At 41.4% G+C, this 25,503-nt stretch overlaps 1 protein-coding gene across 7 annotated transcripts in view; it reads right to left on the bottom strand.

The window, feature by feature from the left end:
* The window catches only part of PRKCZ (protein kinase C zeta), a 205,876-nt gene that overhangs the window by 48,997 nt on the left and 131,376 nt on the right, over positions 1-25,503 (bottom strand). For 6 of the 7 annotated variants that reach the window (XM_090024034.1, XM_090024029.1, XM_090024030.1 and 3 more), the window contains 5 exons: positions 21,059-21,144; positions 11,191-11,322; positions 10,130-10,211; positions 7,734-7,786; positions 3,034-3,222 (listed from right to left, as the gene is read on the bottom strand). In XM_090024034.1, coding sequence (XP_089880160.1) covers positions 3,034-3,222; positions 7,734-7,786; positions 10,130-10,211; positions 11,191-11,322; positions 21,059-21,144 — 542 coding nt within the window. The remainder of the gene's footprint in view (positions 1-3,033; positions 3,223-7,733; positions 7,787-10,129; positions 10,212-11,190; positions 11,323-21,058; positions 21,145-25,503) is intronic. The other variant, XM_090024033.1, reaches the window with a different exon arrangement.

Here is a 25,503-nt window from a genome sequence, read left to right as displayed (position 1 = left end):
CCAAGCAAAGTATCCCCTGGGGCTTCCAGGGAAATATACTTGCTAGTGGACTAAACAGACCTATGACCTGCTCTGGCTGTACAATTGGTCAGGCAACCCACAGGTTGTGAAGGCCCTGCTAGGGTCTCTAGATTTAGCCAGATGCCAAAGGTAGATTAAGTGTGTTGAAGGTCTGAACTTCACACACTCTGGTCGACTTGCCTGGGCCCTATTATGCCTTGGAGCTGCTAGTTCAGCTGAATACTGGACCCCAAAACACCATTCCAGCTCCACAGCTTCTAAATTAGTTGAAAATTGAAATGGACCTCTTGACAAAAAACATCAAACAAGAGGTCAATCTTCAAGTATACTGGATAATATCAATCCCTATACAAGCCCCTAATGCTTTTAGCATAGATGAAGTGAAGGAGAGGTTAACAGCAATGAAGAAACGGAAGGCAGCCGGTGGAGATAGTATCCTCCCAGAATTTCTCCATCATCTAGGCCCCAAAGGACTCCAATAGCTGGTGAAACTGTACACGAAAACCATGGGATCCAGATGCACACTAAAAGCATGGCAAGAGGTGATGGTCACTGCAATACTCAAATCGGTAAGCTTTGACCTGGGAAACTATAATCCTGGGCACAACCTACAAACTCCTGAAATATATCATCCTCAAAAGAATCAGCCCTTTTATCAAGCCAGTGATCCCTAGGAAACAAGCAGGATTCCAGCCTAAGCGAAGTTGCTGCAAGCAAGTTCTGGCCCTTGCAATGCATACTGAAACTGGTTTTCGGAAAAAAATCCAAGACTGGTGCAGCCTTTGTAGATCTGTGATCAGACTACAGCGCGGTCTGGGTTAAAGGTCTGATGCTGAAGCTTGCAAAGTATATACCCTGCTATCAAACACTGCGCCTGATATGGACAATGCTGAATAATAGGTGGCTATGGGTGACAGAGTCAGTTTGCTCCGGTTCCTCAGTAATTGACGCCAGAAGGCTCAGTACTCGCACCAATGCTCTTTAATGTATACAGGTTTCCCTCGCCAACCACGGGAGTTAGGTTCTTGAAAGTTCCCGTGGCTGGCAAAACTGTGACTGGCAAAACTGGCAGGACTGGGGGAGCAGGGACTGTGGATGGGGGGCGAGGAGCACCAGCAAGGCTGGGGGGGGGGGGGGAGGAGTGAGAGGCATGAGCAGGGAAAGGGGGGGTTATGGGAGGATTCAGACTGTACCCCCCCTTCTCTGAAGTGTGGATATTCAAAACCGTGGTTGGAAAGGGAAACCTGTACGCAAATGATATGCCATCAATAAAGTTGCACAAATGTGTATATGCAGATGACCTTGCTTTGGCAACACAAGCAGCCACCTTCAATGACATAGAGTCAACTTTGAATAAGGACCTGAAAACCGTGGAGGAATATTTTCGGAAATGGAGCCAAATCCCAGCAAAACAAGTTGCTGCTTCCATCTTGATAACAGGAATCTCAAGCATACCCTGTAGGTAACTTTCTGCGGCAACACTGTGCAGCATGACCCCACTCCATCTTATCTCAGAGTGGAGCAGGACCACCCGTTAACCTTCCACGACCATCTGAAGATAAGAACCTACCAAGACAAAGGTAAGGGTCAATCTGGTCCAGAAATTGGCAAGCACAAGCTGGGGAGTATCAGCATCAGTATTACGGACATTAATGCTGATCCTTGCATACTCTGTAGCTGAGTATTGTGCAACAGTATGGACCAGGAGCAGTCACACTCGACTTGCTGATAACCACCTGAACTCTCTCATGCCGTGTATCACTGGAAAACTTAAGTTGGCCCCCGCATCTTGGCTCCCCGTGCTGTTGCACACCACTCCTCCACTCATTTATTGTGAGACAGCAACTCTATGGGAAGTCCAGCAAATTAAAGAAAACAAACATCTCTCCATCCACCAGATCCTCAAAAATAATCCTCACCATTGACTAAAGTCTTGCAAGCCCTTCTTGATCCATGCACTTAACTTTCAACAATGCAACTTCAACCCTGATGAAGCTTGGAAACCTAACGGAGTTCACAGGAATTTCCAAATGAACACCTTGCAATAGATCCAATGCAAAAGGTTCGTGGCTTTGGGCAACTCGAAACTATCCACACACACCTTGAGAGATGCAGATACTTGATGCACAAATGGAAAATTAAAAGCTCTCCAGTGTGTCACTGGTCACCCAGAACAGAGCATAGAACATATAATGACTTAGTGCCCGATCCACAAATATGAAGGAGGTATAAGAAATACACTCTGCTGGTCCTGACACAATTGTCTGGCTCAGTCACCTAAATGTAAAATTACAGCTCTTCTTCTGTATCTACATCAGCCATATGGAAGAAGACGACCGTAGACTTGAATGTTTCATTCCTATCTGAAAAAATGTATATTGATTACAGTTAGAAGCTACATCTGAAAGAATGTCAAGAAAAGATCTATTTTTGCATTCAGTATCATAGTCAAATTCATGGATGCCCCCCAGAAGAGATATTACAGAACTTCTTTTAAAGTGATTCAAAAAAATGTTGTCGATGTTGCCACTTTCAAAAACCTGCAGTGGTTTACTATACGGAAACATTATTTGTATCTTTTGTTTTGTATTATTTGTGCTTCTTCAAGCAATTATTCTGTATTATTTGTGCTTCTTTTCTACACATGTGTATATGTACACTTGTAAGCTACTTATTTCTTTCAAACTTGAACAGATGTGGTGAATATGTCCAGGTTTAGTAGCAAATGTCATTTGTGATTTTAAGATTGTGTTAAGTAATCAGTCTATTTGTTTACGAGAAAATGGACATTTCTATTCAAAGCAAATCATTGTGCCACACTGCATATAGACAACTGATGCTACCCACAACTTTACAAGTCAGTCAAACTTTCATGACAACACACTAATTGTCCAAAAATATGGTCATTTTTTAAAAAATAATTACTTTCTTAGTGAACCAGTTAGAACAAGTAACACTAACAAACAACATTTTAAAATATGGAATTGAGTCATGTTTAGCATAAATTATTACCTCATCATCATGGACTAATTCTTTTTTCACTACTTTCATGGCATAAATTTGATCATTCTTTTTTAACCGTACTAAAAGAACTTTGGCATAGCTTCCACGTCCAATAACTCTGATTAAGTCGAAGTCCTGCAGCCCAAGCCCCTGAGAGATCTTAATTCCATCTATTCCATCAATAACTGGCTTGATATCCTGTAGAGAGAAAGACAGATATACATCAAAAAACCCTGAAGTCTCCCTAACAAAGAACTGTTGCTATAGAGATGTCTAACCTCTGGACAGAGTCAAGATTTGCTTAGTTTTCATGCCACTGTCAGAGGTACAAGAATGCAAAAGCATACCTTAAGCTTCCTTGGTATCATTTTCCTATTTGTTATTATACCGTAAAGAACTGTTTGTTTCAAAGGAATAGATAGCTTGGCCTGCCTTTTTAAGCCACATGCATTTGAGCACAGTAAATTCTAAACGCTCTCACATTCTAGAAGTGAACTACTGAAAGTGTGAGAAACTTATGGTCTGCGGGCTAGATTTGGCCCATGAAGAGGGTGGATCCAGCCCAGCTCAAGGCAGCACAAGTAACAGGGCAGAATACAACTGCTTTTGAGCTGCCCATCTCCTCCACAGCCTTCCCTGCTGCTCCCTCATGAGGGCCCAGGTATTTGCAACAAGGGAAAGCACAGGCAACAGTTACTTGGGGAGGGTGGGACAGGGGTTACAGAGATTTGTGGCCTGCAGCAGGGGGATGGACTGCAAGTTCTGGCCCACAGCAAAAGGTTGCCCATCCCCCATTCTACACAATTTTCCTTAGAAGCTGACTTACACCATGTAAAAGATTATTAAACTGAAATACTCTATTTGCTAATGCTTGCCAGTTTTCCATTTACCCGATGAGCTGAGCATTGAAAACAACTAACCAGGATGTCTTGTGCGGGACAAGACCAACAAATCCACAGCAGGCCTATTATCTGTAAACTAAGGGCATGGACACAAAGGCAATTATATTATTTGATGTGGGAGGAATTTACCACACTCGCTGTACCTGCTTCATCTATTTTCTCTCGTTCTAGAGTAAATGGAAGTTAAACTAAATCAGCTTGCACTTGAATGGAACACAGTTAAATTGCCACGGTTTTGCTCAATTTACTAAGAGAAAAGAATAGACAAAAGTAATGGTTACAATGGATCAACTGCCATGCACTCCAGAGCAGTAAGTCCCTCCCTTAAAAGTTGAGGCAACTGAGGGAAGCACCTGACCGGAAGGGGGCACAGCCAGGGAGAACTTGAGTCAGGAGGCTCAGTTTGACCCTGGAGGTTGCTGCGGCAAGAGCTCTAAAGCAAGGGGAATACAGGAGCTCTCCTAGCTGGCACCTGGGCCATCTTGAGGAAGGAAACCGAGTGCTGATGCCCTACAGGGGAATATTACCTGGGGTAACGGGAGGCCTTGTTATCCAGGCAGGTAGTGACTGTTTATGTTTGGACCCAGGGAGGGTTTAGTTTGTGTTTGCCAGAAGGTTTACTCCTTGGTTACAGTTTCAACCAGTGGCTTGGGAGTGGAGGCCATGGTGCGGCACCTGAGGGGTGCATGGTGACTTAGCCCACAGTGAGGTGCCAGGGGCATGCTAGGGGCCTTGATTCAGGGCATGCCATAGGCTTAAGCAGAAGGGGGAGTTTAAAGTCAAGAAAGAGGAAGAGAGAAAGACTAAAGCCTAGCTTGGGCAAGAGATGGGTAAGGGCCAGAGGGCCTTATGCCCAGGAAGGGTAGAGTCAGGGCCAGGGGGTCCTCTGCACGAAAAGGGCCTAGAAGAAGGCCAGGGAGGCCCAGGAGCCTAAGCAAGCTCAGAAAGCGTATTGCCCAAGACAGGGCAGAAACAAAGCCAGATTAGGCAATCAAGAACTGGAACCCAGAAGCCAGGTCAGGCACAGTGGGCCTAGGCTAGGGGAACCAGCCAGAGAAAAGGCACTGAGGCCAGGAAGGCTGAGGCTCTGATAAAGGTATAGCTGCCTGAGGTGTCCCACTACCAGGTTGGGGTTAACTGCCCACCAAAGTCATTAACTGGTAACACCTGCAAAGCATAGGCACAACTGTAGGGGTGGTCAGAAGCTGTGATTAACCCTTAAGACTAACAGGTACCCTGGGTAAGGGCACTGACAGGTCATCAGGGCCCACCTACTGACAGCAGGGCAGCTAGCTGGCATCTAGAGAAACTGGGGTTCACGCTAGGACCCATTAGGCAGCCTCTTTTCCAATCAAACAATTACAGCAAGACATGGCAGGTGAGTAAGAGGGGGAAGGGCACCATCTACCTGGGGTAGGGTAAGGGTTGCGTGGCCACCAGGGGCATCACAGACACCCCTGGAGCCCGAACATGGTCACAGTGATGCATTTTATTGGAACAACTGCATAGTTGGGATAGGGTTAGACAAGTTTTTGAATGCAAGAAATTTTGAGTGCAAGACCTAAAGAAGAATGTCTTACATTTGAAAGCTTGTCTAACACTATCGCAACTATGCAGTTGTTTCAATAAAAGATATCACCCTAAGAAATCCTCGTCTCTGCGATTACCAGCCCAAAAGTCCAACTAAGTCCCTCACACGGAATCAGACTTGACTAAGAAAAGTGGTCAAATTCAAGTCAAGGCTGGCTAGCTAAAGTTAGCCAGCTAAGTTAAATGTATCCACTTTTCCTGGCCAAGAGAAATTCTAAGATGTAAATCCCAAGATGATAAAATTAGACTTATTAAAAAGAAGTCTTCATAGGAAGTTCTTTTTCTGATGATAAATCAGAACAATGCAAACTGTATGCAACCCCATTTTTCACCTAGTGAGATACGTCTGACTCACTGAATCCTTAAACATTACATATTTCAAACTTCAAATTTTCTACCCGGCTGTTGGGGGTGGAAGCACCAAGTTATCTATGAAAATGGATACTTTTCAACACCTAAAGAGAGGGTTTTAGTGATCATAACATAATGCTTTATAAGCATCATATGAACTCTTCTATCCCTAGTCTGGAAAATTCTATATTTTAAGCATACTAGAATACAAATTAATAAGGATGTTCTAAGACTATTTAAGATCAAAGAAAGGAACAGAAAAAATGCTAACAGGATGTCTACCTTGGCATGAGTTTAGGCAGCTCTTGTGTATGTCACTAAAGTTTTACTGCAATTTAAAAATTCAAGCAGTGATGGAAATATAAAAGAATTGTCAGAGACTGAAGGGAAGAGAAGAAAAGAAACAAGACTTTTGTGGACGCTATTTGGGTTATGGTAGCACTTGCTGAATAAATATAAATATGTGTCTTTATGTACATTTTAGGGTAGTGGGTATATCTTTAAATGTTAAATCTGTTATTGATGAGTTGGACTCATTAATAAATAAAGCTCGAGGGGGAAAAAAGTTTTCTGCCCAAGACAATGAAGAAAAAAAATGCAAGTTTCCCAAGTGGGACTTTGTGGAAGATTTTTCATAATGTAGACTGTGTTCTTTCAACTGCAGCTCTTTTTAATGAGACAAAAATAACGATTTTATCTCACAGGGAGATTTACTGGTTTTAAATATAAAACCACACAATTTTACAGACAGGGTAGGGCAGATTTAGACAGCAAAGTACAGTATGTGCCACGGCAATACCCCTTTTTACCAAAATGTACAATGCTTTGGTACCTTTTTATATTTTCTTTTTTGATGTCACCTACACTGCTGTACTGGTAGCCAGATCCAGGTTCTGCTGAACTATGGAAAGGTTTATATAAGGAGCATTTACCTAGGATTGACTGCTATTAGAAGAGATTGCATCAAGCCTCTAGCCAATCCAGCTTCCAGCATGACGCACTTTCTTTGCAGGATATATTAAATACATTTAGTAGTGTGCAACAGCAATGTAGGAAAAACAGGAACAGCCTACTTGGGGACAGCTGATCAGAGTAGTGGCCCAGATGCATTTTTATAAATTTCTGCAACACCATGCAATAAAACTTCAGTGCTGACCAGGGAAGGGCCTCTGACTATACAATTCTTAGTGTTTATGTTAGGACAGTTCTCAAACAGATTTGACCAGAGGCAGGACAATCTATCCAAGAACAGGAGTCACTCATGTGTAAATTAATGACAGTGACAAGGATTGTAATGCAGGAAGTGGAGAACGCAAGATCGTTTTGCTGAAACTGGGAAACCAAGCTAGCAATGCTTGCTAAAATGCTTCCTATGTACATTAAATATGCCAGAAGCATTTTAAAAGCAATTGTTTTGAAGCCCCTTGAGTTATTTAAAGTGTACTGGGATTTGGCAAAGTGCTTCCAGGGAATAACATCCTTAGTATACAGAGATGCTGCAAGATCCCCTACAAAAGAGCTAAAAATACAAACATTATTCTACTTTTATTTCCACAAGGACTCTCTATAATTGAGTGCGTATTATTTATCTGCAAAATTCCAGAGGAAGCTGGATAGTTAATGACTTATACCGTTAAACTGGATCAAGTGTTATGAAACTTGAAAGGGTGGCCTGAGGATAAGGAGTGCACATGCATTAGAAAGGAAGAACAGAAAATAACTGAAATAATGTTAAACAACTGTTTGTTTCAGAAGCAAGGAGTAATAAATTTCAACCTTCAGATATATCACTGTTCCAATATGAAAAGAAAAATCTTTCACATTTTTGACTTAGACAGTATAATTTAACAATCTTCTGAAACGTACCTCAGAGTCATCTTTAATGTTGTCATGTTTCCGGGTTGAAGGAATGTAAGGTACTGTAGGGAAAAGAAGAGGATAAATAGAGCTAGTAGATCATCATGGCTACTGCAAAAATGTTAGAAAATCAAAAAATGAAAGAATAATGTAGCGGTTTTGGGTGGCAGTTTGCCTTGCTCCATGTGACACTTAGGTGTGACTCTACCTGTTTTCCATAATCTAGGTAGCAGACACCTAAGAGCACAGTAAAGGAAACCAATCCTAGGATAAGGAAACCATTTTTGGCATTTTACTCTCACATGAGAAGCCCAGAAATATCATCCTCTCCAGCCTTCCTTCACAGGAAAGATTGTGGATAGAAGACAAGTAGGAGGTAAGAGTGGTTAAAATGGAGAGAGAACTTGATGTAGAGTACAGTCTATTAAAAAATCCAGTGGGAAAGCTACCAGATGACAAATACCAGGCTATAAAAGTATTTTTGCAACCTAGTTTGGTAGCAGTTATTTAATGCACAAATGGAAGGTAATGAGCAGGGATTTGGGTTTTCTGTTTGCCACAGAAGAACATGGGCTTTCTCCTTTAAAAGAGAAAAACCCAGGAACCAGCCTACAGGAGGCTGGTGACAGTGGGACACAGGGGGTGCCTGCCATGGGCACATGCACACATGCATGTGGCAGCCAGGCAGTATGGTAGAAAGCAGCTCCTGCAGCTCCCTCCAGGTAAGTTCGGGGAGGGGGAGGAATGGCATAAGTCTCCTAGCCCTGCTGGTGCCCCTCACTCCGTACCTGCAATCCCCTACCCTCCCAACCCTGCTGGTGCCCCTCACTACTGACCTGCTGGCCCCTGCCCCCAGCTCCCCAATATGTGAGGAAGGGGGTGGTTGTGTGGGGAATGAGGTGGGTGTGGGCACAGGTGACAAATGGGGGGAGGCAGGGAAGCATGTGTCCCCCAGATTTCTGTGCCCACAATGGAACACGGGCCTGTAGCCTGACTGGAGCAGCCAGTGACATGCTGCACCGCCATGCCTGCCAAGTTGAGGTTTCCCCTGCCCACCCAGCAGCAGCAGGGGGGATAACTCTACGTCACTGTACCTCATCTTGGCAGCCATGGTGGCATGGCACACCCTCCTGTGCTGGGTCCTGCCCGCTGGACCCAGTGGCAGTTCCTGAGCAGCACTTGTCTGGCCAGGCTACAGCCTCAAGCCCCACTGTGGGTGCAGAAATCTTGGGGGGCACATGCCCCTCCCACTCTCCTCCACGTCACCTATGCCCACACCCACCACTTTCCTCACACACTGAGGTGCTGGGGCCTGAAGGCGAGGCAAGGGGCAGTAGGTTGGGACTGAGAGGCACCAACAGGACTGGGGGTGTTGTGAGTCAGGAGTGAGGGGCACCAGCAGGCATGAGGGGCAGGGGGCTATGGGCTGCGAGTGAGGGGCACCAGTGGAGGGGATGACGGAGTTCAGAGTGAGGGGCCCCAGCAAGGCCCCCCAGGCTTACTGGTGCCCCTCACTTGCGAGTCACAGTCATCTACCCCACAGGTGGGCGGCTAGGGGTTGGGAGTGAGAGGCAATGGCACTGACAGTGCAATGGCATATCAGGGCTGGGCTGCTCATCACCACAAAGTCCAGGGAGGGGAGCAGGGGGGACACAGACAGCTGCAGATGGGCTTGCATTCTGGTGAGTGAGAGTGGGGGAGGGAGGTCCTATTTTCCATGATAAAAAAACCAAGATCAAACGCCAAAATATATAAGGATTTATAATAAAGTAAATTCTAATGATTGAGGCACTGGTAGGCTTCCAAACTGTTTTAAAATCACTTATCAGTAAAACATTGTGTTCATCTGATACCTATACATAGAGTGCCATTTCATTTTATTTGCAGAAAAGACACAGATTTTGGATTTTTTATCAGAGAATTTTGTATTTTTAAACAGAGAAAACCAGGCTCCCTGTTAATGAGACACCCTAATTAGGAGGTTACAGACATAATGCTTAGCGTTTCATTTACAGATAGCTTACTTTTGCTCGTAATGCATATTTTAATGTTACAAATTTACAAATTATGGATTCTAAAACCCATTAGATGTGTTATCCATTTTTTAAAAATTCTTACATCCCTTTCATTCTGCTATCTTAAAATACATGACAAACACTAACTGACAACCCCTGTTTTACAAACATGGAAATTAAGGCAGGGTGGACATGCATGATGAGATTTTAAGATCTTCTGAACAAAGACTGCATTTTATCATGTGCAGACAGTGTCCAATGCAGTGAATTCCCTGATCCCTGAAGGAAGTCTCTAGACACTACTGTAATACTGATAATAAATAACAGTGAATGTAGTTACATTTAAATAAGCAGTATTATATATTGTATGCCAGTGGGAAAAATACTTACTTCCATCAGTTTCTTCTGAGGGCACATCAACTTCTTCATTTTTATCATCTAATTGAGGTTCCTGGGAAGGCATGACCGAATCCTAGCAAAAAACTTAAGTTACTGAAAAATTTCCATCAATTATTGTTTTCTGTTTTATGGTATCTAGTTAGAGCCTCCCAAAGATTTTAGATAAGTATGTCTTTTTACATTAATAAGTTATTGTTAGGAATTTATATCTGAAATTTCCAGGAAAGGAACTAAGCATTGCAGGTACCATATTAGAACATGGATGGTTTGTACTACCTTATAAAGAGACTCTACAAAAAGTTCATCTGCTGTCTGAAATGTGCAGTGTAAACACATATCATGTTTATTAATTCTCTTTTAAAACTAAATACAGCATATTTTATAGGAATGTGCAAACTCAAACAGAATTAAAGATCTAAGACTGCCTTATGTGAAACTGCAGCCACGTCTTATAAAGTGTACATGCTTTTGCTTTAGTGTGAATTTATCTTTGCAATCAAAATCATTTGAATATGCTTTGCTGCATCTAAAATATGAAATACTTTAATTTGTTCCAAAAGGTCATCTTGTCATTAGAAAGGATATATAGTTTTTTATTTTGATAACAAATTCTGCTGTTGGTCTCAACCATGAATATATGAAAAGCCATACAAAATTATTAGAGCACATGCATCAACAAGCAGTTCTCTCTCAAATACAAGCTCCATATAAGTAAGACAAAAGAATCAAGCCATCAAGGCAAGGTGCATAAAAGCACTTCAGCAGTGGGAATGAGGAGGAAAGAATGAATTTGATTGATGAAGAAGCCATGGAAACTAACAGGAGAGTGGAGATGGGATGCAATATGTTTGGAGAAGGCCATGGATTAGGAGGACAGCCAGCCATATAAAATTTTGATCCTAGAACAGGAAGGACATTGGAATTAAACCCGCAATATCACCAAGTGTTATATACCAGACATTTTTAAAAAGAGCATATGTCAGCTTCAGATACTCTTTCAAAATTTTAAACCACCTTGAGCTTTTTTCTTTTCTTTTGCAGTGCAAACTTACCATATGCCTTTTGCAGGTCAGTGGAACAAGTATGTGACAACGTTTATGGACCAGCAATTTGCAGTTGATACACTTGTAGCCTTGCCTTCCGAGACCCCATATCCTTTCACTGCACTGGCCACAATATGCTCTCTAAAAATCAAAAGTTAACATTTATCAAATTCTATCCAATCACCAGTTCTTCTCTAGAGGAAGCTAAATACCTGACAAAAGAAACAATTTCATAATCCTAATAGAATAATTTAGATTTGTCAGGAATCTGCTTTTAATTGACATTGCTCACCTGACGGTTTGGTAATCTGCACCTTTAGGAATTCAGTTATTCAAACGCTGCCTCTGATTTTAAGTACCCAATACGTCACACAAAATTGGCTATACCAGTGAAAACAGGTGCATACTTCTTCAGCATGATTCAATCAGTGATTTGCATTGAAAAATGGGGCTGTTAGTACTACTCATCTATCACCATTAACATTAATGACATATTACAGGCGTACATAAGGACAAATTATTTGGGAAGAATAACTAAAAACCTAAAAAATTAAAAACGTATTTTCTTTGTCAACTTGCAGAGTGAAATACTGTTATGTGGGCTAAATGAAATAATTATAAGGTGAGACATGACAACAAAGGTCTTTGGTGGAAGATGCTGACAAAAGTAATCTTCTTCCACAAGGGTTCCAAGTTGGAAGAACAAGACTGCTAGTCACACTGGAACAGGGAAGCTGTTGTAGCAATATATAGCAACAATAGAAACCATAAAATACCTTAGCATATCTCAGTTTTAGGAGGAAGAATTTTAGGTTAGTGAAATGAGTGACTGCTATCTGACTGAATGTATAAAGCCTACTGGGTGTGGACTGCTTCCTAACCTCTCCATGAACTGCCACCTTGACAGGGTGGAGAGGCCTGCTTGTACTGATGACCCTTAGAGCAACACCATTGGGGTCTTGTACTCCTGGTCAGGTCAGCCATGGTGGTAAGGTCAAAGGTGAGGTATCAGATGAAGAGCAGTCCAACATAACATTAAAGAGCACAGTGGTGGAGCAGGCATATGAAGGTATACTTCTGAAAGGCTGTGAAGCCAGATGAAGGTTGCGGTGGAAGAGTAACCTCAGTCCCTTTGCATCTCCTTGCCACTGGACACAGGTTTCTTCTTCACCAAGATCAGTGCAGTTGCTGATGTGAAACACCCTCCTCATGTAAAACAAGTCGTGCACAGGCTTCTCCCGCTGGACCCAACATCTACTCATCGACAACCCTTTACTTGACCTGTGGGAGTGATCATCCTCAGCCATGAGGGATCACTGACAGCAATGTTTCCTAATACTCCATAAAATACTATGCTTACCTGGGGACCAGTGTGAATAATAATGCATATGCATATCTGATTTGCAAAGTTGAAATATCATTACTACTTCTTTAACAGTCAAACCAATTCCCCCTCTCTCACAAATACTTAAAAAATCATTCCTTTGCTGATGGAGTTTAATGAATATCTATTTTTTTTTTACTTCAGCCAAATGCTGGAGTTATAACTGTTCAACGGCAAGCCCTGCAACTCAACAAATTGGCAACAGAAATTTGATCCTTACAAGACTTCAAATACTTCAGAAGAAATCCCAAAGCTACTTCATCATGAAATCAAAGGGAGTTTCTAGACATCATCTTGTTAGGCAAGAGTCTGCAAAGTATTTTTCTAGTTTGACGGCAGGACAAAATAGCTTTTTGCACTGGTGAGCCAGGACAGGCATAGGGGGCATATGCCCTCTGGATTTGTGCATGGGGCGAGAAAGGGCTGCTTGCTGTGGGCTCGGGGCCAGGGGCTATGGCAGCCTCTTTCCCGTGTGGAATTGGGGGGCACTAGGCCAGGGCTGGGTGGGGGCAGGGTGGGCTCAGTTGCGCGGGGCAGGCAGCAGCGGTGCTAGGAGGGGTGGCTACAGGGGAGCTATGGGCAATTTGGGGTAGCTATAGTTATAGCAACCGCACGCCCCCCCGGCATCCTCTCCCCTCCTCCTGCATCCCGGATGAGCCACCCACAGCTCCATCCTGGTCCTAGCCCCGGGGTCACATTCACTGCCCTGGCTGCACAGAGCCTACCTCTGCCCCTACCCTACTCCCTCCCTCACCGTGGGAGTCTCACACAGCATTTAATCGGTAACATTATTGGCTACACTGGTCAAAAAATGCTGATAGCTGATAACATTAATTTTCCTTTTGTCGGTGCCAATCTGATATCCCTCTGATACACAGATGCACCTCTAACAAACATAATTCTCACTGGAGTACTTCAAGGTAACTTTTCCCCTTGAAAACTGAGTCTAATTTTCCTTTCCAATGAAGCCAGATTAGCAGCTTTCCAGTATTTTTTCTACTGCCCAGACAAGAACATAATTGTTTAATTGAAGCTAGATGTTGCAGTCTTACCAGCAGAAATTTAGAAAGGCATTTTCTGAATCAGTGTATTTACTCTAAAGAGCATTCAAAATTTTTTATATAAACATTTACTTCATTTTCTAAGATTGCTGATGGGACTGACCAGCTCTGATTTACACATTTATTTCCAAGGAGCAGAGTACCTAAAAGTAGAGGCCTTCAAAACTTTAGGAGCAATGGAATTAACATTGTTCAGACCCAGAGAAACCAGCTCATTAAAATGCTTCCAACACAACAATGGTAAAGGAATACGGGCTATGGTAACATGCACAGCCTGGGAGTTAGGACTCATGGTTTCCAGACAAGTGCCCTAGCCACTCAATTATTTGGTCTAAAACATGGAAAGGCCCGCTGGAGTCGAACACCCTCTAGGTATAGGTTTTGCACCAAATAAGTTCTCTCTCTCAAACCACTCTAGTTAAAAACCACTCTAAATAAGCACCCCTTCACCCTGGAGTATGTGTAGAAATGCCCCAAGGGGCCCTCCACACATGCAGGTAAAGGTGCTATGGGATCTAATGTATGATCCACACAATTGTGCCTCTTGCCATGCCACACATGCATGGCAGGAGGTGCAATTGTGGGATCATACATTCCATTCCATTATGCTTTATTGCCAGTGCAGGGGGAGCTGAATCCCAGGTTTCCCCTGCGCCACCAAGAAACAAGCTCCTGCAGTTGGAAGCACAGGTGGCGGAATGGGTGGGGGGGTGAAGACCAACAAGGCTCAGCCCCTGCAAACATAGGGCGGCAGCAGGCATGGCCTTAGGGCAGCCTGGCCGCAGGGTCCTACAGCAAGGGGGAGGGACAGGCATGCTGAGCTACCCTGCGCACTTGCAGCCAGGATCGCAACTGGCCCAGCTGCAGGCAGGGAAGTTTCTTTTAATCTACTTTTTTTTTTTATTTCAATGGGCTTGGGGGGAGAGCAGATCGAGATCCCCACAGTACAAGAGACAGTGGGGTAGGGGAAGGGCTAATCATTCACCTCTGCCCATGGCCCACTCCCTCCTGCACTGTGGGGATTGAAGCACAACCCGGCTTGGCTGGGGCCCCATTCATGGCCTCACTGGTCAGCCTGCCCAGCGGTGGGAAGCACATGGTGGAGCCCACTGCTTTCGAAGCAGCAGTGGTGAGGCACAGAGGCATGGAGCAGAGACTGAGCCCAGCTCACAGCTGCAGCCTGCCCTCACCTGTGCAAAGATCAGGGGACACGTGCCCTTCCCCACCTTGGCTGCCCGGTACTGCACCTCTGGAGGAACTGCCGGGCTTTTCATGGGGATCACATGGGGTGAGGCAGGGCAGGCGCATGGATTCCAGGGGCTCCATCCCCTCCAGCCCAGCAGCACAGCCAAGGCTGACCCCGCTCTGGGGCCCCCTGGCTGGTGCGCAGCCAGGGCCAGTGTGGCCGAGAGGCAGCTGGGGCAGGTGCAGAGGCTGAGAGGCAGCAGAAGCTGGTGTGACCAGTGCACCTGGGAGGGAACCCCCTCAATTGAGCCCCCTCCCAGCTACTGAAGTGCCCCATATACTCCAGAGGCTGCGAGATGCAGCTGCTGTGATCTATGGTTGGAAAATAGCAGCAGCCTCAATCTCTCAGTCTCAGGGGTGCCTGAAACCCACAGGGCTAGGAGATCATGGCAGCTATGGTCTCCTGGCCTCGGGCATATGCAAAACCCCTGGGTCTGGGGATCACTGCAGCCATGATTTCCTGGCCTCAGGGGTTTCATATACCCCTGAGGCTGGAAGACCACAGCTGCTGGAATCTCCCAGTCCTAAGGAGTCCATGCATCTTTAAGGGCTGGAAGACTCCAGCTATGCCCCACTGCTATTGGGAAGGTGCTGCTGGAACACAGTGTCCGCAGTTGCTGGGGCTGAGAGTCCGCTTAATTGCAGAAGTAGTAGCCTCAGCTGGGCATGGTGTATCCCTGTGGCTGGGAACCCCATCAGCTGACAGGGCTGCCAGCTGCAGGGGAGACTCTGCTATAAGCAGAAATTAAAGCTTGATAGCAACCAACTAAAAAGTTAGTACATGTTTTTGAGCTGGTTGGATATTTTTATTGCATGATCGGTACTTTGCATATATAGCTCATCTCAAGGCCTGAATCCTATTCTGTTCAACTGGTATGACAAGTATATCAATGGAACACGATTTGGAAACCATTTTTCCCTTATACTGCCTTTTTCTCAGTAATTCAGTCATTACATGTTCATTTTACTACTTTCAAAGTATTTTTAATAAGGTAAAATGCATTTTAAAAACCATTCCTTTTGTTCTAAAGAAAAAAGAGCTGTCCAAAAATCTTATTCTGCACTTAAAGCAGCTCCCAGAAAAGAACAGAGAAGTTTCTCCAAAGTTGTCAAACAGCTTGTTTCATCTGAATCTGTTTTGGGGAGCTGGAATTAGTTCAAGAATTTTAGTGAATGCCTATATGGTTTTTTCTCTTTTAGGCGATTAGGAAAAAGTAGTTATTTCTATCATTGCCAAAGTGAAATAATTCATTAAAAATATGATGGTTTAATTCAGAATGTCTCTTAACTGAGACTGAAATCTATAGAATTGTGCTAGCACCAGCAAGTAGCAAGCCTGCCACCCAGTGCTCCCACAGCTTGAAGCACTAGTCAGCTGATCGGCACTCCCAGCCATGGGAGCGCATCAAAGCAAAGGGTTCCAATGCACTTTCGCGGCTGGGAGCGCTGATGAGCTTACCAGCACTCTCGCTGCGAGAGCACAACAGAGCCCTTCAAGGCTCAGGGGTGCTCCTAAGGTTGGGAACGCCAATCAGTTGACCGTCACTCCCAGCCTCAGGAGTGCACCAAAATCTTGAAGGGTTCCGATGTGCTCTGTGGCTAACAGCAACCCCATGTTCAATTTAAGGCATGATGAGAACCAGCCACAAAGTTATTACATACATTTTGTGTATAATAATTTTGCGGCTTATTCCCTATTTTATTGCACCACTGACTGCCTAAACATATCGTTAATCATGTCTTAAGTATAACGTCTGCCAGGGACCCAACAGACAGTTCAAAATTCACATCTGTTTTCCTCCAATCATTGCAATTTCTGTCAGTAAGGTATACTCTAAACACGCCATGTATTCACAGAGCAAAGTGCAAATAGGAAGGTTTCAGCTTTCTTTCTGTGCTGTTGTTTCCTATTTTACTGTTTGGCCTAATATCTGTTACCATTTGCTTCTGTCAATTTTTAATGAAATTCACTATACTCCACCACACAGCTTGACATACATGTCACATCAGGTTATCTTGTATCAGCGTTGTCTCATTATTTAAATGACACACCAATGTGATACCTGTAATACATGCAGAGAGAAATTTAAGAAGATCTCTTGCTCCCAAGATACTTAAAAAAAAAAAAGACTACAAATCCGCATATTATTTGCAGATATAGTGATGTACCATATGTTAATGTTATGGTTATACTTAAATCTCAGTAACAAACTAACTCAAGCAAAATCATACTTCAAGTATGGATTTGCCACTAGCTTTTAATTTCCCTCTTTTTCTTTTTTAATTAAAAGCTCCTATTGGGAGATTTTACACACACACACACACACAACACTTTAGTTTTGCAGGCAGAGTAAGTTGAATGAGCTGAAAAAGGGAATGTTCACATCTGAAAATACCTACTTTTTTCAGATCATAACTCAAAAACTTGCTCACAGCCAAAATAAATGTATGGTTGACTGAAATAACTGTTCCATACTAAATCTGTTTTCACAATCATGAGTTTCACACATTTCTTTGTCCTAAAAGTTCTTATTAGTTTCAGCCCAAAGGATTTTGAATAAAATCATTAAAATTATCTCTAATATACAAGCATGAAAAAATAGTGTGCACTACTTTGCACTATTAAAGACTTATTTTATTTTTTTGAGAGGACAAACTTTTGTTCAAGTAATACAATATATCCAATAATGGCATGTTCACAGGATATTTATTTTTGTACAGCCTATTTTCTCATGTTTGCCTGTTAAAATTCTTGCTTTAAATCTGCATAGGAAAGTGGACACTCCATATTAACCCAGTATTTTGAAAAAAAATATACTGGCATATGCCAGCAGGAATCCTTGAGCAATACCATAAATACATAATAAAATAGCTCACATTTAAAATTTTACCAATAATGATTCTTGAAATGCAGGTAAGGTATATACTGCATTGTGTCATAAATGTATGCCATTTAGCACATGCATCAACAAAAGGTGGAATGACATTTACTACCAGTATTTCAGTTGGGTTTCTTACATGCAAAATATATAGCTGAATCATGAAGCTGAACAAGTCACAGATGTAATTAACAGTAGACTTCAAATAAGAGTTGCAGCATGTGCGCAGAGACTACATTTTACTCACTTTATCCAACGAACTGCCAGACAGCAAGCTACCTTTGATTTTCACATGCCAAACTGCTGCTTCAGGCCTGGTTTCCTCCCTTGTTCACAGCACATTTTGATACTGAAAGAAATGCTCTCTACTCCCCATTTTCAGGCTCCCTTCAGCCACCACCCTTGCAATCTGAAAAATGGCATCACGCTCGCATCTTCCCATCATTCATCATTCTCTTGAAAGCAGCACATATGCTCTTATGCTCTCTCCTGACTACACTCATGCAGAACTCCTGATGTAACTTGTTCCAAGCAACAGGACAGTGAAAGTCTGTCCTACCTAGCAAAGCTGCAAGTTAAAGTGTGGCTTTCAGACCCTCTTCTGTGGAATCACTGAATCACATGAAGCGAGTGCCTTGCCCAAAATGGTTAAGTCATTTGACTCTTTAGTAGTAAGAGAGGATAGAGCAAATGATCTTTTCCTGGCATTTTCCATCTGATCTGCTCCAGCACTGATCCCCAGTAAAGTCAATGAGGCCCTATGTCAACAGACAGGTTTTTCTGTGTACAGCCAGTTGCAAGAATAGGTCTCGAGACAGGCAACTGATAAAGGGTGTAGGGAAAGTAGTGGGAGACACTTTTTTTCTTTAAAAAAATACAGACCACACCAGCTACACTGCTGCTATCTTTAGAAACCTGACTGATTTCTTGAAACGAATTCAGGACTAGAGGTCCAAACCCATCCCATCCCTGCCCCCATAAATCCAGAAAGGAAATACAAGCCTCATTTAAGACCAAGGTATCAGTGCAATGCTCATACTTAAACTACAACAACTGTTGGTAAAGGGAGAGGAAAAGGGAAAAGTGCATTTCTGTTCTGAGAATTGTGTGCATGTTGAAAAAAAAAATTAGAATGGAGACTTTCTGCAGTCTTCTGAGACATTGATGGCAACTTCCATAGCTCTTTTCTATTTATTTTTTGCCAAATAATAATAATGGAGAGAGCCATACCAGGAGTCGGTTTATTAGCTTAAAAATATCCAATAAAATGAATTTTAAGGAAACTATCACAGACTGTGAAAATATCAATTGAGTGAGACGATGATGGCAAGCAGTAAGAAATAGGAACAGAGTGGGAGAATCCATTACATACATTTATCATCTTAGGGGTTTTCACTATTCTGTGAAAAGCAAGCATAAAGGCTTGCAATTTGCTAACTTATTCTACAAAATACCATACTGGGTTCCTATTCAAGAGTACCTGATAGTCACAGTGGAAGAGATAATGCTATGTAATTGCGGGCACTTTAAGAATGCAACTATACTAGGTACAGTTTTATACGTCCCAATTAAGTATTTACTTAAAATATACATAATAAAGAAGAAATGGAATAAATAAAGAACTTGTAAACTATGCTGGAAACCTAATGAATTAAAAGTTCAGGATCTAGCAAATGTCCATTTCCTATTTCTAGCAGACAATTATTTGTCAGACTTCCAATAAATTGTTCTTAAGTAATCCAAAAAGTGGATTCTAAATTGTTGTAGAACAAACCATTACATTAACAGAAGTATACATATAGATTTCAACCTCCAAAAGCATTAAAATAAGAAGAAGTGGAAACCATAGGCAATACACTAGGTAGTACTGTATTGTGTTGGTAGTAAATGCTCTAGGTAAGATAATAAAATAATTTTTAGTGCATCATCCATCTGATATTTTGAAAGCAGAGTGAATTTTGAAATTTACTTCCTGCCCATAAAAAATCCATTCACTTTGAAAAATCCCATTTCAGAAGTACATATGTTTATATATAATCTTTAAATAAATATCTGTCTGTTGCTTATTACACATCATACTAGCCTTATTACTAGGTTCATTTGGATTCTTATGGAGCTACAGCTTTGAAAAACATTTATTTTTATGGCACTATAGCTGTGAATACATTTAATTTTCTATTGAAATGTATGCTATAAACGAAGCAAATTTGGGCTTGTAGAGAAAATAAAATAATTGTTCAAATGAATTTTCCAAACCTCATGTATTCATTCACTCCAGGCCTAGTGTCATAAACATTTTATTAAATGACACTAACATGGGCTTCTAATTAAAATGCAAGTGATAATATACATCCATGACTGCTTCAAAGTTAAACATTTTCACCATGTATTCAGTTATGTATCAAGCCTTTGAGCTGGTATATTGCACAGTATACAGTGTAAATGTACATTACCAATATATGAATTTCACTTCCATTTTCACTGATCTAGGGGCAAGACTTGGGGACTTCAATTTTTTTTTAATACATGTGACGTGATATATATTTTTTCTAGAATACCAGAAACAAAATCTTTCCAAATAATAACAAATCCTGATAACATGACTATAAAAGAAATGGCAGTGCTGAACCTAAAAAAATTAACCTACCTCATTATATGCAGGATTTTAGGGAATTCTAAAAGTGTACCTTGGAACCAGTATGTGTGCTGGAATACTCTGGCACAATGAGCTGGGTTAAGGAGGAGTCTGAGTCTTAAAGCTATGTGCTTTTGCTTGTGTGAAGTCAGTCCCTAAATACTGTTGTATCTTGGCTAACACAACAATTTTCTCTTCAATACACTAGTTTTTTCCCTCAATTAGATTATATGCTAATTAAAGTTCCAAACATTTTAAGACAGGATATTAAGAATCTTAATAATAATCATCATCATCTATATGAACAACGACAAGAAAGCACTAAGGATAATAATTATACTTATAAACGATCATAACAATGCAACGGGGCTTGTGGAGAGAAGCTGAGCTGAAAATGCATGTTAAAATATACACAAAAATGGCTGTTATGAGATTTTAAAAGGAAAAATGTCTATTAACTGTAAGCTGTTGACTCCACCCAGGGCTCTAAATAATTCAAAGACTCCTGAGTTTTTCTAGTCTTTATGCTTTGAATAATACAACAGTCATATGAAAAAGCATCTTGATTTTCTTTTTCTTTCCCCCGCTCTAAATACAGGAAGAGCATATACTGAAAAAACAATAACTGCAGAGCATTACTAAAACACCCAGTATTTTCAGCAGCAGTACTCACTCTGTTAAAACGTTTGGCTTGAAACAGATGCCCATTCACTCGGTACAGCTTCCTCCATCTTCTGGCTCCACGTCGGTAGATTGATTCTAAGAAGGAAATTAAAAAGGTGTAAAGCAGCAACATAGTAGCATAAAAATACCAGATACACTATGTCAAGCAAGTTGTGACTTAGAACAATCTTGGTTTTCTAAACATCGACGCACAGCTAAAATCCCTGCTGACAGAATCAGGTTTTAAAAAAAAAAAAAAAGCCTTAAATGACAGCTTCTGGGGGATGTGCTTTCACCAATGCCTCTCCCTTTTTTTCTACCCCTCTCTTTTTCTCACATGATTATCATCTTGTTACAGATCCTTGGCTGCTTGCTCTTGCGAGCTCAGGTGAGATGGATAGCTACAGTCAGTTAAAGAAACAGCGTTCCTCTAGAAAACTCGTGATACTGATCTCACTATGTCAGCTTAATGTGTAAACACGTAAACGATGGTTACTGATAAGGGTATATATTATGCAATATTTAAAACATTATGAATCTTATGTGCCATATTTTTTGGTCTCATTTCCTCTTTCCCAGAAACTGTTACTCTAACTCTTTTTTCCATGCAAGAAACTGTTCAAATGTACTTCTGTGATTAATGCTAATATATCCTTTATGGAATTATAACAACTTATTTTAGGTTACTGAGGATTTTTTTCTTAAATATAAAACTAGACTGCAAGAGGCTGAAGGAGATGCAATGCCTATTTTTTTTTTGTAAATGACTTTTTGCACATTATGTGTATCATATATCTGTGCTGCTTATCACATGGATTAATGGTTAGAATTACAGTAATGTGTTGGGAAATTAAACGTGCAACATCTAAAATATTAATAGATGGATCATCAACGTATCTTAATATCTGATTTCCAGTACAGAAAATTAACTTACAAGATTTTTTTATTACAGATTCACACATCTTATATTTAAAGCTACATTAAAGTGTAATACATTATATAGCATATAGGTATTTTACATAGGGATCTTAACGCATTTTATTTCAAACACATTTTATTTTAAGCACAAACCTAAGCTAGTGTAGTATCATTTGGATCCCCTGAAAAATGTTCTCTATGCTCCCTGTTGCACATTACACTTAATACCTGATTAACCAGTTAATCACATCTTAAGTTGTAACCTGGCCGCATATTAAAGCCATTAATGTTGTCATAAAATATAGAATAAGCCACACTTTTTTCCACAAAAAATGTGTAATAACTTTGTGGTTGGTTCCTATCATGAAATTAACTGAACACGTGGTCAGGTGCACCTCCTCCCAACCATGGGGGAGAACCACACACTCCAGGGACTGGGAGCCCAGATCAGCTGACAAGGCTCACAGTTCTGGGAGAGCATGGTGCTCCCCTGTGGTTGGGAGCCTTGTCAGCTGATGGGGCTCCTAGTCATGGAGGCACACCTTGTCACATGTTCAATTAATGGCATGATGCACCCCCACAGCTAGGAGCCCAGATCAGCTGACGGGACTCCCAGCTGCAGGATCACATGGTGCGCACTGTGGCCAGGAGCTTGCTACTTGCTGGTGCCAGGGGGGAGCCTGAGAGCAATACCAGATCTTGCACAAAAATTAAGGCTTGATGGAATCTGATGCACGATCCTACAATCATGCAGCTTGCCATGTACATGCAGCATGGCAGGAGCACTGATTGTGGGATTGTGCCTCAGATGATCATGCCTTTACCTGCACGTCTGGCAGGGCCCTGTGGGTTTAAGTATATTACAGGGTAGTAAGACCTATTAAAATAAAATCTCAAGAATTCACTAGTCAATTCAAAAACAATTAAAGCTGTTTTCATCACTGTCATGGAAGCACTGTGGATTATCTAATGGGGAAATTGTAACTGCATGGTTTTCAAACCAATTGGTCATAAAGTAACACAAATTAGGTCACAGTTGATATAAAACCTGTTTACCTCTTTAAATCTTAAAGTTAGCAAGCAATAACATTAAACCAACTTTTACAGATAAGAATTAACAGGATACTATAGAAAGTATTAGCCACTGACTCCAAGAAGATAACAAAAGTGAAATATAAACGTTTCGTAAGATTCTCTTCTGCAGTGATTTGAATGCATTTGCAATGTATACAATCATTATTGTATAAATACAATTTTAAAAAGTTAACTTCGTATGATCAATTTGCTTTCTGGTATAACCTACATGCATGCTGTCCTAGGGCACAGACAGAAGTGACAATTTCTGCCTCATCTGGTCACAGATAGCAGTCTATACACATGACCAAATAATGTGTATGGCTGAAGATTGCTAAAAAATGACTGGGTGAAAATGTGAACCCTCATTCTATGCTTTGAAACATTACATGTGGGTTCAGATGAAGACATTTCAAAACATAGTGTCTTCTGTAACTTGTGTTTGCGCTGCCTCCCAGCCTGTTGCTGTTTTCAGAATGGGAGGAGGAAATGGAGTGGATGGAGTTTGGTCTGGGGCTTGTTCAGCCCCTGTGGAGGATGGAGCAGGTATACTGGAGCCCCTCCGAGGTGGGGGTCTCCAATTCACCCACCTCACCCTCTAGTGCCAACTGGGGAATCCCTAGAATGAGCTCCCTCTGCTCCCTTTCCCCCCTCCCATTCTGAAAACAGGGACAGGCTGGGAGGGCAGAGCCATTGCTAGGGGAAACCAGCTGTAGGCTCACAGCCAGCAGCTAGATTCCCCTCCCCACTGGAACCAATAATGAACTTCTGTTTGGTCCCAGGGGATTGCTGAAACTCAGAAGGTTTCCAGTAATGCGTTCTGAGTTACAGCAGGAAGCTGCACTTATGTTTGTGCCCATAATGGTCACAACATAGTTAGTCATGCAGTCTTTTAGGTCAGATCTTCAGCTCACTTCCAACTTCCTGACATAAGTTGTCATGTTGCCTTACTCCTCTTTTTAAAAAAATATCAGCAGCTGCTTCATTGCTTTATAAATTCTCATTTCAAAGGATTAACACTTTCTACTAGGAGTCTAATACTATGTTGACGTTAAGGTGTCTGCTAATCCATCCATCCATCAATCAATCCATCTTGACAACAGGTAGCAAACAGCATTATGTTCTGGATGTTCAACCTGCTGTCCTAAGAAGCATCTAGTGCTTCTCTAGATCTTTCTCTTAAACATTTCCCAAATTATAAACTTGAGTTACTTACTAATTGATCCACTAAAAAGATACCCTTGGTAATGTACCAAAGAAACAGTTAATATAAGTCAATAGAGTTTTAAAAATATAAACTAATTTAACTCAGTCAGATTTACAAAGAAAAACTGAGACATAACTTACCTTGAAAAAAAAAAATCCATATTTTTTGAAAGAAAAGGATTATAAAAATTCATTTTATGATACAATACAGATGGTTGAACTGTGAAGTACTGTACTAAGTGCACAGTTCTTGGTAAATTAATTCAAATTGATATTTAGTTCTTCCTATGCAATTTTTTTGGCCTTCAAAAATTAGTAAGTAAATACTATATTTAAAAATATATGTCTTAAATTTATCTTATTTTCTAAAGTGACTCACTTTGTAACAATGGTAAATATACAACTTTCTATTAGTATATAAATAGATAATGAAATAATTTTCCTTTTGTTGGAATATTTTTTAACTCAAAGTCTGAGCTAACTAAAATCACTTCTGGCTGTTTTCTCTTCATATGTACTGAGGGAACACTGGTTGTTCATACCCAATCTTTAGCCTTTTTTTGCTGTACAAAGCTAAGGCAGACCAGTTCTAGAAAGGGAATAATTTCTGACTACCACATGAACTTCAGCCTTGAATCTAAAATTGCATATTTAAAATCTAAAATTACAAATCTAAATTGCATAACTTTACTTTTATGAGGGGACTCCACTTTGCAAATGTGGGCTGGATCAGGATTTTTTCAACGGTCATTGTACCTTGTTTACTAAAATATTACTTGAAAAACTCAGAGCAACTTGAAATCTTTGCATACTGCAGATGCAGTAAACATACCATGGCTAGACTATGCATTTCCTGCATGATGAGATTATGCAAACCACGTGGCTCTTCAAGATCTCCAAATCTCTAAAGATATCCATCTTCTGACTATTAACCTGGTGTAAATGGCTGTCTTTTCAAAATAATGATTCTGAGAAGTAGTAACTTCACTGACTGTCATAATCTCATTGAAGAGCTGATCAGATGTTAACAGATTTAACAAAGATGTTTTGTAAGATGCTAGCATCTTACTCCATCAGCGTCTGATGAAGCAGATTGTTGCATACAAATGTCCATGCCTTTCTGTACAAGTCAGGCTCCAAGGAAAGGTGTAATAGGATTTGACACTCGATCCACACAATCACTCCTCCTGCCATGTCACATGGGCATGGCAGGAGGTGTCACTGTGGATCCAACCATACACTCATGGCTGGTGCAGG

The sequence above is a fragment of the Crocodylus siamensis genome, chromosome 12 (assembly GCF_052110815.1).
Source record: "Crocodylus siamensis isolate JL-2025a chromosome 12, ASM5211081v1, whole genome shotgun sequence".
Lineage (NCBI taxonomy): Eukaryota > Metazoa > Chordata > Crocodylia > Crocodylidae > Crocodylus > Crocodylus siamensis.
The sequence above is the reverse complement of the archived record's forward strand: the minus strand, read 5'-3'. Positions and strand labels throughout refer to the sequence as shown.